General features: G+C 34.2%; 1 protein-coding gene and 1 long non-coding RNA gene across 2 annotated transcripts; both read left to right on the top strand.

Moving 5' to 3' along the window:
• Positions 1-2,723: 2,723 nt before the first annotated feature.
• LOC116776291 (E3 ubiquitin-protein ligase RNF113A) lies at positions 2,724-6,170 on the top strand. The gene is made up of 7 exons (XM_061525419.1): positions 2,724-2,957; positions 3,323-3,468; positions 3,989-4,141; positions 4,510-4,637; positions 5,165-5,226; positions 5,460-5,631; positions 5,963-6,170. Exons 1-7 carry the CDS (start codon positions 2,861-2,863, stop codon positions 6,159-6,161), a joined length of 957 nt encoding a protein of 318 aa, XP_061381403.1. The 5' UTR covers positions 2,724-2,860; the 3' UTR covers positions 6,162-6,170.
• A 1,179-nt stretch (positions 6,171-7,349) lies between these two features.
• Positions 7,350-11,565, top strand: LOC133319787 (uncharacterized). Its single transcript, XR_009753286.1, has 5 exons — positions 7,350-7,594; positions 7,807-7,931; positions 8,195-8,303; positions 9,323-9,518; positions 9,912-11,565. It is a non-coding gene; the product is annotated as an uncharacterized LOC133319787 (long non-coding RNA).
• Positions 11,566-14,128: the final 2,563 nt, after the last annotated feature.

The following is a 14,128-nucleotide window of genomic DNA, read 5'->3' as shown; positions in this document are numbered from 1 at the left end:
GTATATTTTTTACAAACATGACGAGATACATAATTTTTATGGTAGATTAAATTATAGAAATTTTCTTTTAAAAACTTTGTCAAGAAAAGTGATAATACTTTTTTATATTATAAATACCATTATTATGAAGTAATAATAAAATTTTGAGGAAATAATGAAATAGAAAAACTTAGAAAACCTGTACCATCTCTACAAAGAAATAAAAATTATCTTGTCTGTTTGTAGAATAAATAAAAAATTTGCTTTGCAAAAATGATATCTATTATGTACCTATGTATATGTATATTTCTTCTTTCTATCTGTCAGTCTGATTGTTCCAACAATTTTTATAGCGGCTGTACCCATTTTGATGGGTATTTCATTGAGACAGATATCTCAGTAAAACGCAGTAAATTACCCAACTCGTATTTCAGAATTTATTTTTCAGTAGAAAACAAATGGGATTTTAAGAGAATAATGATGATGGAAACTAGTTTGAATCACCACTCACCATACAACCTACTGAGCGTTTCTAGTTTTTTATTATTAAACCTAAGTTAAAGCTATAATACGTGAACGTTTAGGAATGTAATCTATTTAGTTTCCGTAAGTTGTGTTAGAAGGCAAACTTGCATGAAGGTTAAACATAGAAAAATACATAGCACTCTCAAGAAGATAACCGTAACGAGTATTTTGAAGTGTTAATTTCTTATGGGAGGGTAAACTGCTTCATAACGAAACGCGTGACCCCCCCCCTGAGTTGGGTTTCCCCCCTGGGGCCGTTCTTAAAATACTTCACACTAAAATCAGCTTTTTTGACCCCCTCCCCCCACTATTGTCACGCTGTGTCACCCTTTCTGTGACCTTCCCTAAAAATATTTCGTCACAAAAACTAAGACAATTATTATAATAAATTCTAAATGACAGTACACAAATTCTGAATATTAAAAATATTTCTTTAGTTATTATAATAAAATTCAAATAAATTAATAAATATCTTTCATAACGAACATATAAATAAAATACTAGAGGTGGGCGATTATGAGATATTGGCATAATCGATTTATTTTGTCTTACTAATGTCGATAATCGATTATGGGATTAGTAACTAATATGTTTTCATAATCGAATGATATAAGTAACAAGAACGACTAATAGTGTTTTCAGTTTTATCATTTATATTAAATGTAGTGTTACCCAAATGCTATAACAAGATGAGACATGGCCAGTCTTGGTATGGTCTTGTTATTGTATTCAGAATGTTTCAAGTCTTGCAATTACCTATTATTAGCCTATCGCTATTAATTAAACATTACTTGAGCTGTTAGAGCAACGCAAGAGAATAGGTACATTTCGAGCTTGAATTAATATAGCTGTGATAAAGACCAACCAAATTAATAAACGTCTAAATATTTCATGAGAAATTCAAAAATCAACTGCAGACACCGGTTGGGATTTGAACCCACGACCTGAGCGATCATCGCCGATGCTCTAACTAACCAACTGAGCTATCAAGTTTGACCCGCAAAGTCAGTCTGTTTCTTAATAAAAGTTTACATAAAATAATCTTCAATGTACTACAACATGGTTTAAACATGTAGAAAACAAATTAATGACATTAAATACAGTCATATTTTAAACTACTTGACTGTATTTTACATGTAAATGAATATTTGCAAAAATATGTTGTGATGCAACAGTCAATATATCAATTTATTTATTTAAACAGTTCCCTCATATATTATTATATTCCTGCTCCATAAACCCAAACACTAAAGCAACAAATAAAACATTTTGAATATTACTAGTGTTATTGTTATTACACTTTATTGTAGTAGAATTTGCTTATATAAAAAAAAATAGTCTGATACAACACAATACAAGAACACTATTATGTATGGCGTGGCGTCGCAAATAAAGTAAATACTAGTTAATTAATAAATAGTGTGAAATGTGAATCCACTTTCGATTTGTGACTGACTACTAACTGCTATAATCGAGATATCTCGAGACATTTTCATAATCGAATGATTTCGTTAGTATCTCTCATAATCGTCCACCTCTATAAAATACCCCCGTAGTATACCCCCCCATACCCCTTTGTCACATCTTGTCACACTCAGCCAGACCTCTCTCCTCCCCCTTGACGTATTTTAAGAACGGCCCCTCTCTCGTACACGACATCAGAATTACAATGTTTACAATGTCCCTAATCTGATTGATATTGATACCGCTTCACTTCAAATATTCATCGACTCGTTCAGATTCAGAGTTCAAGTTCAGAGTTCAAGCCTTTGACAGAAAGAAGTTGAAAAATTTTGGCGGTAGCAACTTACCATCTTGCTAAAGCAAGCTAATGCAAATAATTTGTCAAAAGCCACTTGAGTTATGTTAAATTTGTAATTAAGAAAAATCGCTTTAACGTATTTTAAAATATTTTTTTACATTTATGGCTATTTTTTAAAGAATGTAGTTATAAATACATATTCCATATCCATAACTCCGATCTGGATTAAATTATGACTATATGGTTTATGTTTGATATGTTAATAAGGGAATGCGTATTGTATTTTGTTGATATTTTCAGTAAATATATAAGGTAATAAAAATTGTATCATTATTGTCATGTTTTGAGATACAAGTTTATAGAGTGAGGTTGGTTATTTTTGGCCTACTAAGTGGGCTCATCGGCTCTTTTAGTCAAAACATTTCTGGCAATACTGTGTCATTTGTCAAAGTCATTGTTTAAGGTTATTTAGCTTACCTATTTGTAATTTGTATAAATGTTATAGTTTGTAAACAGACCAATCACCAAATGAGTGCAAAGCTAAGCCTTTTATAATATAATTCTTTGATTTAGTATAAGTAAAAACCATTTACTATGTCAGATGTGGAAGTTGAAGTGCCTTGTACGTTCAAAAAACGTAACTTAAAATGCAAAGGTGGAAGGAAACGAAAAACCTCATCAAGTTCAGAAGGTAACCTGTATTATTAGAGTTACTTTATACATTCGACTATATTTCAGTGATCGTATTAAATAAGAAGAGTATTTTGATAAAAATAACTATATTGACACAAGTAATTTTAAGAATAATCACTATTTATTTTGAATGTAAAATAAATTTGTTTCTCTTTGAAGCAATTATAAAAAATAATTATAAGACAACCACATATGCTAATATATAGTAATACGACAAGATTAAGAAGAACTTATATCTATTTATATATGGAAAACATAAATCCACTGTAAAATGTAATTATTGAATTATATTAATAAGTATTTGATATATATATTTACAAATTGCCATAAATACATTTTTTTTTGTATTTGATGATTTTATAGAGAAGAACAGTTCAGAATCGGATGAACCCACGGTCGTGTTGCCGACAAAGCGAGCTCAGAAAGCGAACCCCAACATACAAAGCACTGGCGGCCAGAAGAAACAAAGGGTGGAAATAGAGGATGAGCTCAGCAGTGACGATGAAAAGGTATTGATTGATATTTAAAAAATCACATGTGACGTAACTCGCTGAAATTACGAGCTATGCTGGCCAGTTAACATAACAAAATACACTTATTTTCCTGCAACATAGTACACTATACATAAGAATACTTATTTATCTCAATATAAATTCTAGTAAGACTTTATTAATGTAAAAATTGTTATATTTAAATAATCTTTGTCTTAAAAATTACTATAAGTCTTGGTCCTGTCCTCATTATTTCTACATGTTTAAAGGTATGAGATTTTTTTTTTCTATTTAAGGTAATGTTTTATAAATTCATGATACGGAGTGCGCTTCCAATATGTAACGGATACCCGAATAAAATATTCCCTATAGTTAAAGTGATGTTAACAATTTCATTAACAAAAGTCTTAAACTGTTGTTTTATAATAGAATCAGTCATCTAGCAAAGTAAAGAGCAGTTTAATTTAATAAGTACAAAATAAGATTAAACATAAACCTTTATAGCAACACATACAAAACTTCATCGAAAATGTTTCAGCAACAACCGAATACAACGCTGTCAGTACAACAACAACGGGAAAATGCCACGGCCACATATGAACTTGATACAGAGAAAGACAAAGATGCTCAGGCAATATTCGAGAAGGCCCAAAAAATAAACGAGGAGCTCAAAGGACAGGCTGATGATAAGGTATGTCTGTTTATTCTACTATTTTCTAACAACTTTGTTAAATATTTTTCTCTCTCAGAAATTTATTCCAGAAAATATAGTTTTAAGGGATATATGGATATTTGTTTATCTTGACAGAGAAATGTACTAAATCGATTTTGAAGAATTTTCATATAAGCTCAGACATAAGTTAGCATATAAGTTATAATATGGGCAGAAAATTCGTTAAGTTTTTACACAGAACTCTGCATGAAGGTTAGATTTGGTTACTATATATATTAAGTCACAACCGAAGTCCATACGGACAAAGTCGCTGGCATCAACTAGTATCCTTTATATTTGAAATTGCAAAAAATTCTATCTGCAGCTGTGAAAAAATCTATTTTTAGGTGTACCGTGGCATAAATAACTATGCCCAGTATTATAAGAAACGAGACACAGCGGCTGGGAACGCTAGCTCTGGTTTGGTTAGAAAGGGTCCCATCAGGGCGCCCGCTAACTTGAGAGCCACGGTCAGGTAAGAAACGTTAATGAGACGAGTGTCAGACTAATATGGTTTATTTGAGCACATTTTGGGATTAGGATTTCTTTATTTTATGGCCAGGACTAGGAATTTTATTGGAACATAGTACATTAAAAGTAATATATGCTCTTAGATTTACTTCGTGTGTTATATTATCCTATATTTTTTCCTTGTCCATGACTTTTCAGTGATCGTGATCACAGGAAGACGAGATTACGACTTAAATGTGACAAAAATATTTTTATTTAGTGAATTCGTTTATTTGTTTGTATTTCATCGCAAACAAACGAAAAACAAGCATATGTACATAAATAGCATGCAAAGCCTTATAGTTAGAAGCAATGCATTACGGGGAAAATTGGGTGGAGATAATATTAATAAGAATGGGGGGGGGTAGCAATAAATATATATATATATATAGAGAGAGAGAGGTGGAGGGAGAGAGAGAGAGAGAATGACGGAAATATGGTAGTAAAACAATTATTATAGATTTATCTTAGTGGAAATTAAATTTCTCGCAGGTGGGACTATCAGCCGGATATTTGCAAGGATTACAAGGAGACTGGCTTCTGTGGTTTCGGAGGTATGATGCTGTATCCTGTAGATCAGGGCTTCTTAACTTTGGTCATCGACGATCCCATTAATGATTCCGAGTATTTTGAGGACCCCATACAAATATAACAGAGAAATAAATTAATATTTTTGATGATTCATTCATTAGGCAACAATATACAGACACATATGATAAGGTAGACTCAGAATTCGTTTTGAAACTGATTGAATATAACAAACCCTGGTTGGACCACATTGTTCCAGACTCCTGCAAGTTCCTCCACGACAGATCAGATTACAAGCACGGCTGGCAGCTGGAGAGAGAGGAAACGGAACAGAAGGCTGGTGATTCAGACTATGAGATCCACAGCGATGAAGAGTTACCTTTCAAATGTTTTATATGCCGAGAGAGCTTTAAGGACCCCGTGGTTACGAGGTGAGCTGGATCATGATATTTCATTATTTTTTTAAGGAGGAAGAGACACTTAATTCAGCAGTTAAGAACTGTTCCTGCAGTACTCTCAGGTATGTTTGAAGGCATTAACCAGGGCCTGTGAGATGGTGGCCGGTGTCAGTTAGGGTTGGGCAATAAACTGAGTAAAGGCACAGCCTTTTTAGGGTATTCGCGCCTCAAATGGGGCATCTCAAAGTTATGTGCACCAATTCTAAAGACTTGACAAATCACAAATTCAGGACTATTATTTTTAATAGTCCCACAAGTTAATAACCACACAAAGATTAAATCAAAATCCAAAGTCCTATTTCAGATGCAAGCACTATTTTTGCGAGAAATGCGCGTTAGCACAATACAAGAAGTCGACCCGCTGCTTCGTGTGTAACGCCCAGACTAGTGGCGTGTTCAATCCCGCCAAGGAGTTGGAGGCGAAGCTGAACGAACGGAACAGTGATGACGGTGACAGTGATGATGATGATGATGATGATGATGATGAACATAACAATAAATGATTAAAAGACTTTAATTAGTTTGAATCTGAACCCGCTTCAAGTTGTGATAAATAAATTTAAGATATATGACTTTTTGTTTTCCTTGTCCCGTGTTAGGAGCCCGAACCTCGTGGTGAATGTGGTGTTATATAGGAAACAGATTCTGACATCAAGGTTGTCTTTAAATAAATTATCTTCAATCCAGTGTGTAGTACGCCTAAAACGATCCATAAGTCGGTATTTATATAACTCGATTTAGGCCATAATACACTTCTTCCTCTTTTTGGTTATCGGCGTTTCCTTATAGATGTCGCCGCTGTCATGTGCCGATATTATACTGAACTACGTGAATGAACAAGGTTGCGACCAGAGACTAAGAACTTTGGTACTACTGAGATCGCTCACCGAGAGGTAAAATGTCGATAATGTTGGTGCATCTAAAACAAACAAGGAAAGGCACACTATATATACAAATAGTTAGTTGATTAAAAGACACAGTCAGCTTGTTGTTATTTTGGTTAAAAGAACATAGAATATAAACAAAATCAGTATTAACAAGTCAATGGGGCGGAGGATAACGGGAGGGACGAGATCATAGAGAGAGGAAGACAGTCGAGGGCAAGTGAAAAAAAATGTGATCTGGGGATCCTTGGACAAGACCGCACTCAGAGAGAGCTGTCCTTTATGCGAAGCTCAGCCAAGTGGACGTGGGTACACGCGTGCCCTGGCCTTAATCTACATATTATGCTAGTAACGCGTCCATGTAAGTTTTTGAAATTGCAAAACCAAGGACGATATGGAATCCAGGTTTGGACATCCGCATAGTATTTCCCTTTGGAACGGCTAGTTTTTAGCCAATACTGTGTCCAAGATGAGAAAACACGCTGGTTTGCGGTGGGGAGCAAATCATTGGGATAAACCCAGAAAAGGTCCATACAGCCGGTATAATCTTTAAAATAGCAGTCAACGGTCTCATTGCCATGAATGCCAGTGTGGCAAGGGATCCAGTCATAATATAAATAAAAATTAAAAAATACATTTTGACAACCATTTTTCAACGTCAATTTCAAATTTCAAGCGATTTTTTTTTTTGTAAATGTTTTTACGGCTCTGGATACGAGTCCTTTTGAGCCTTATCGTTACAAATTATTATTTGCTATTTCTGACACTTCATTTGAAAAAATACACTAAAAATCCGTTATTGTCTGTCACAGTTAGTAAATTACTTTGTATTATTTAGATATTATAAAGTTTCCACAGTATGCATAATAAATTTAAATAGCGGGTAAAAATATTTCTCCGTAGACAGCAGTGTCTGAAGATGTTGTGGCACGGGCACACCATCGGAGACGAGGTCAAGTTCACATACAAGTATCAGTCTATGTATTCGATATGCTGGACACTGAAAAACTATGTGCTCCAGATCTGCAAGATCATGTTGGCACTCCGGGCAAGTAGGATTTAGTGCTAATTGCAGTTTATATAAATGACTAGGCGTCCGGCAGTGGCCGAACCTTAGTCTGTTGATAGTAACTATAAATTTTCTGTTATACTGCTTTAGTTTGTTATACCAAGGTTGGGCGGGCGAGACTCTCTGTATGTCTGCGTACCACGTTCCTTTTTCTTTGCTTACAGTCTTCCAGTACTCTTTGTATAATGATTTCAGGGCCATGCTGAATGTGTGGTGAAAGTCAGTATATGGTGTCTTCATTGAGTTGCTGTGGTTTTCATCGGCGCGTCCTCTGGTGGCCTGATCAGCCAGTTCATTTCCAATTATGCCATTATGTGAAGGTGCCCATTGTAATTGGACTACTTTACCATGAATGTGCATATCATATAACGTCTTCTTAATTTCATAAAGAATATACATAGCTAGTATTATATTTCAGACAAGTTTTTTCCAAACCTAGGAGTGCACTTTGAGAATCAGTTAATATAATTATATGACAGTTATTAACATTACATGCATATTCTAGAGCTTTCAATATAGCATAACTTTCAGCTGTTTAAATTGTACAGTCATCATTAATTTGAAAACATTTGGGAATTTTCAGTTGAGGATCGTAGAATGCTGATGTTACACCATCTGAGCTCTTAGACCCATCAGTGTAAATTCTATACACACCATTATTGTCACCAATAAATTGATGGAGATCTGACTGAGTAAGGATTTTCTTATTACTAATATTTACTGGATGAATTAAGGCACTAAAACCTAAGCTATACATTGGCCATGATCAGTTATGTTCATATTTACAAAAACGGATTTTATAAATACACATATTCTTAGAAGTGTGGGTGAAAACCCAGACATCAGTTGTTTGCAATCCATGTATGGTTCACTGTTGATCAAATTGTAAGAGGGAGCTAAAATATGGTTTAGGGTATAGTTATTGTTTAAAGACATTAACTTTAAACAAAATCTTTCTGCTATTTGAGTTCTTCTCAATAACAATGGTGGTATACAAGATTCACATTCCATACTGTTAATGGGTGTTGAGCACATTGCTCCTGTTACACGTAAAGCTCTATTTTGTAGAATATCTAATTTTCTTAACAAGCTTATGTTAGCATTTATGTATGCCAAAGTGCTGTAATCAAAATGACTTCTTACTATTGTTTTATACATCATAGCTAGAGTTTTAGGATCTGAACCCCGATATACACCTGCCGAAGATCACATAACATTAAGGCCTTTACAAGCATTTCTTTCAACATTACTGATGTGACATTCTAGGGTTAGTTTTGGGTCTAACCAAATGCCTAAGAATTTCTTTTCCTTGAGCCAAGCCAGAGGTATATTGTTGTACATTATTGCATCTGTATTATCATAATATTTTTTACAAAATACCATTGCTCCACTTTTGGTAGGACAAATATTCAGTTTGAGTTTATTGTTATAGAACTTATGTATATCATATAAAGCAGAGTTTAAATTATTTACAGCAATATTAACATTTTTATTTACACTATATATAACTAGATCATCTGCAAACCGAGGAAAGTTAACATTTACTGCTTTTAAGTATTTCTTAATTTGACAGGTGTAGATATTATATAATAGAGGAGAGATAGTAGCTCCTTGCATTGTTCCTTTGTATACATTTCTAGGTCCATGAAGAATGTTATTATATTTTATGTACATAATTCTTTCATGTATAAATTTAAATATCCATTCACAGACTTTACCCGGGACTCCAATCTCACAGAGGATCTGCGCAAGGACATCAGGGCTGACATTATCGAACGCGCCTTGGACATCGAGAAAGGCACATACTGTCGCTGAGTGGTTATAAAAACTATTCTGGATGTCACTTACAAGAGTTACAAAATTTTCAGAAGCACTTTTGCCCCTACGGAACCCAAACTACTCAGGAGGTAAAATCTTGTTTCTTTCTACATAGAAGTCTAACCTAGTTTTAAGCATAAACTCAAATATTTTGCCTATGCAAGAGGATAAAGATATAGGTCTCTAAGAATCAGAACTGTTTTCTGTCTTGTTAGGTTTTAGTATTGGAACTACACACTGAGTTTTCCATGTAATTGGTATATTTTGTGTTTCCCATAGCAAGTTAAAAATTTTCAATAAAATATTTTGAGCATCAGTGTGCATCTTGCTTATTAACTTATATGGTATGTCATCAGGTCCAGGGGTTGTATCCCTTCTAGACTTGATAGCCAATCTAAAAGAGTTGCCTAAAAAGATAGCATTATTGATTTCCACCACGACTAAAAAAAATTTTTAATTTATATCTGCTATATATCTTCCAGGCGGTGTTAAAGGAGCATATTTGTCGAAAAATGGATTTATCCAACTGTCATCTTCACTATGTTTCTGAAAAGGTATGCGTTTAAATCTCCTTACATAATTCCAAATAACACTAACAGGTGCATTGCTATTAAATGTCTCACATAAACTTTTCCAACTATTCTTTTTCTTTTGCCTCAGTAGTTTTTTCTTAATAGCATCCGATCTTTTATATTTTATAAAGTTTTCTGTACTAGGCAGCAGTCTGTAATAATTAAGGGCATCTTTACTTTTCTTTACAGCATCTGCGCATTCATTGTCCCACCATGGAACTGGTTTTTTGTTAGTGTATTGGGATATGCGAGTGGCTTTTGGTATACATTTATCTTTAATGATATTTGAAATGCTAATAAATTTTTCATAGCACGAAAGCGGATCTGAAGTGTTAATGGAAAATTCTTTGAAAGCTTTTCTTGTTTCAGAATTGAACAAAGTCCAGTTTGCTTTTTTTGTACAAATAACGGTCAGAGGGATTATTAACTTCATATTTTTCTACATTTAGGTAAATGTCACAAATAGTGGGATAGTGGCAGCTGCCCATTGGGTCGTCATGTACTCTCCAATGGCAGAAAGGGGCTATAGATGGAGTCTAGTGATATTTTTGTTTGCACTACTTTGTGTTACTTCCGGTTTGGGTGTTGGTGCTGGTGCCTTTGTATGTTTTGTTAAAGGTAAACTAGGGAATTCTGTTGAATTCACAAGTTTAGGCGTATTAATAATTTGGGAGTACGACATTCTAGAGAGCCTTGCATCTCTTTCAGCAATTTTTTTCCTTTTAAATATACAGTCCCGAGATACTGCAACATGTGGTTCTTCACAGTTAATACACTTAATTAGTGAGTTTTCAGGGCATTCGGAATAATGATGTTCCATGGAACAAATGGGACATTTTTGAGTGGATTTGCAAATCTTTGCACTATGATTATATTTAAAACATTTGTAACATTGCATAAGAGGAGCTTTGTATTCACTGACCGTGAACCTATATATGTCTAGATATACACATTCAGGTAATGTAACTGTTAAAAAAGTAATGCTGATGGTACCTAATGGTTTTCTTTCACCGTTCACCCTTTTCATAAAACGCCTGACACCAATAATTTCATGTGAAGAGGAGAGTTTAAACAGTTCTTCATTAGATCTGCTTGTGGGAACAGATCTTACCACTCCTATCGCTTCCACGGCCCTAGCTGGTATGTAAACTTTAAAATCGTTTTTAGTATGAAAGTCGGAATTTTTAAGAACCGCATTTTCATTTATTGTCTGTTCAAACAATACGCTCACTTTACTTGCATTGACTCGTTTGATATTTTTCGCGCCCTTGACTTCGTTTTTGAATAAGCTGCCAAGCGTTATTGGATTTTGGTTCCCAAGTTTGGTGTCTTTAGTGCTTTCTACAAAAACAGAGTACTCACCCTTGCTGGTACTCTCAGGGAAGACACGTGTGTATCCTTGTTTATAATATGGTCTATAATAGTTATCACTGTCCTCGCTGGTATTGTTCCGCGAAACCTCGTCTCCGGAATAATGTCTTTTAGGGGGTGGAGGTCTATAGGCTCCACGGTCGTCCGGGGGGGTATCCCCCGGAGGTTCAAACATATTTTACACTATTTATAATTTTGTTTATTATTTACAACTGAATTATATAAGGTGGCAACCGGAGGTTCCAGGAAAACTACGAAACATACTTATATGTATATTATAATAAAAAATTACATATTAAAACTTATAACCTATACCTAAGACTACATGATTACCCCGATGTTAGGATAGCAATGCCATTCCATAGCTTGTGTGGTATCAGGAATCTTCTGGTTCACACGGCTTTGTGTTCGTTCCGCGGAGTCAGCGGCGTCACTCGTTATATGATATTTTATCTATACAACGATGTTACCCCGGCGATGTTCATATATTTTATAATATGTAGCGCGTACGTAACACCTCCACCCGCAGATCGGCAACCATTTTCCACAGAGTAAAATGTTGCCGCAGTGTTCCATGGATCCAGATTCTTAGTTCCCTTTTTTTTTTCAAGGTTTTAATTTATCAGATTGGCCATAGAAGACTTTATTATTAAAACTTCGGGCTTTCTGCCGCTATTACACCGAATGCTTTTGTGGTAACTTAGGAGAATTAATTAATAGGATAATTTAGAGGAAAAGGCAATATGACACGAGTAGGTATAGGATAAAAAGTTTTAATTAAACATAACCATGCTTAATAATCTATTCATTTTATGAGAATAAAAAAAGTTTTATTTAAAAAAAGGATAAAATCAAAAGGAAAAGTTCATTTATCTTTAAATTTTTTAAAATATAGCATTTTTCATTTACTTATATACTATTATGTACCTTAAATTTGCTCGATACAATTTTAAAGGAATAGAGGATCTTATGAATAAGGAAAGAAGTAACACAAGAGCGATTCTGGTGTACTTACTTAATTTCAGTCGTAGTCTTCCTAGGTCGATGTGTGACGAGTTCCAGCAGCCATCCTTACTCCATAATGTTCTGGACTTCCGATAAGGCTTGAAAGCTTCGTCAGTCAGACGGTTTTCGATTTTAGAAAATCCTAAATCTAACTAACGTCGGAAATCCTACCGACTGCGCCAATTATATAAGGTGGCAACCGGAGGTTCAAGGAAAACTAAGAAACATACTTATATGTATATTATAATAAAAAATTACACATTAAAACTTATAACCTATACCTAAGACTACATGATTGCCCCGATGTTAGGATAGCAATGCCATTCCATAGCTTGTGTGGTATCAGGAATCTTCTGGTTCACACGGCTTTGTGTTCGTTCCGCGGAGTCAGCGGCGTCACTCGTTATATGATATTTTATCCATACAACGATGTTGCCCCGGCGATGTTCATTTATTTTATAATATGTAGCGCGTACGTAACAACTGCTTTAAAAACAACGACTATTATTTAAGTAAATATTTTAAAATTTAAATTTTTCCCGCTTGTACTTTTGAAAAGCCCGCCAATTTTAAGCGACTGTCAAATGTGTTGCCATAGCCAATTAATTCCAATATCAATTTACGAATAAAAAAAAATACCTCGATCCTAATAAATTGGATCGCATTTAAAACTTGTTAGTTTTGTATGGAATACTGTATACATTTTTGAGTTATTAATTAATTTTTAATAGTATTTCCGACAACATAATACAAATGTTTACTTCTTAAAATGTTTCATTACTAATTATTTATGTATTATCCTCCTGGTAACCAATTTCTTCGCTTATTTTTTAAATAAAATAAGAAGAAATAGAAAAATTCATATACACGAGTAAGGTTCAAATCTGGACCCTCCGGCATATCACATTGCATATCACTTTACTAAGCTATCGTGACTTAAAGAATTTTTCATTCTGCATTATATAATTTAAATTTCAGTTCAACGTTGCTGTAATGTTAAAAACATGATTGCACTAAATATTTTCTATAAATGGGATCATTTTTCACTAAATATTTAACCCATTCCAAATCCAAATTAGGTAGTAATTAAGTGGTATCCTGAAGTGGAGATATAAAATTGTGTGAGATCTTTAAGTAACATTTGAATGACGACATAATGTGTTTATATTGCGATTATAAATAAATAAAGACCGTTTAAAATTCATTTTAATTGCAATCAAACAGTTCAGATTGAAACGTAATTTAAAATACGTCAAAATAATATAAAAAAAGTACCTACTAATTTAAAATGTACGTTTATGCTAGTTAATATATTTTTACAATCCAATTAATAGTAAGTGTTAAGGTAAAAGACGCGAGCATAATATAAAGAAATACTCGCTTTTATTCATAATATTTGTACGGTGAATATCAGATATTCTTAATATTTTTTTATGCCAGAGGTGGCAAACGAGCTGAAGACCTACCTGATGGTCGTTTACTGTCCCCATGGACATCTGCAACATAGTTTTGCGGATGCGTTTCCGCCCTTGATTTAGGAAAAGGGAAAGAAAAGGATGGAGAAAGCCAGCCGGCTCTCTCACTCATAGGTTAAAAGGCAGCCATTAAAGACTACTTCACGCTGATCTTCTGTGAGAGGGCGGTAGTTCCCCGGTCGAGCCAGCCCATTTTCGGGGTGCAGTAATTTGACCACAGCCAGGCTCTACCACCTACAAATTTAATTTTGGGTTACACGACAAAACGTAAATACT

This window comes from Danaus plexippus, chromosome 28, assembly GCF_018135715.1.
Source record: "Danaus plexippus chromosome 28, MEX_DaPlex, whole genome shotgun sequence".
Taxonomy (NCBI): Eukaryota; Metazoa; Arthropoda; class Insecta; order Lepidoptera; family Nymphalidae; genus Danaus; species Danaus plexippus.
The sequence above is the reverse complement of the archived record's forward strand: the minus strand, read 5'-3'. Positions and strand labels throughout refer to the sequence as shown.

Excerpts from the sequence above, each read along its gene's own strand:
- LOC116776291 (XM_061525419.1), top strand. The coding sequence starts at position 2,861 with ATGTCAGATGTGGAAGTTGAAGTGCCTTGTACGTTCAAAAAACGTAAC. Across the intron at positions 2,958-3,322 it reads AACCTCATCAAGTTCAGAAG|AGAAGAACAGTTCAGAATCG; the intron begins GTAACCTGTATT and ends ATGATTTTATAG. Across the intron at positions 3,469-3,988 it reads TCAGCAGTGACGATGAAAAG|CAACAACCGAATACAACGCT; the intron begins GTATTGATTGAT and ends AAAATGTTTCAG.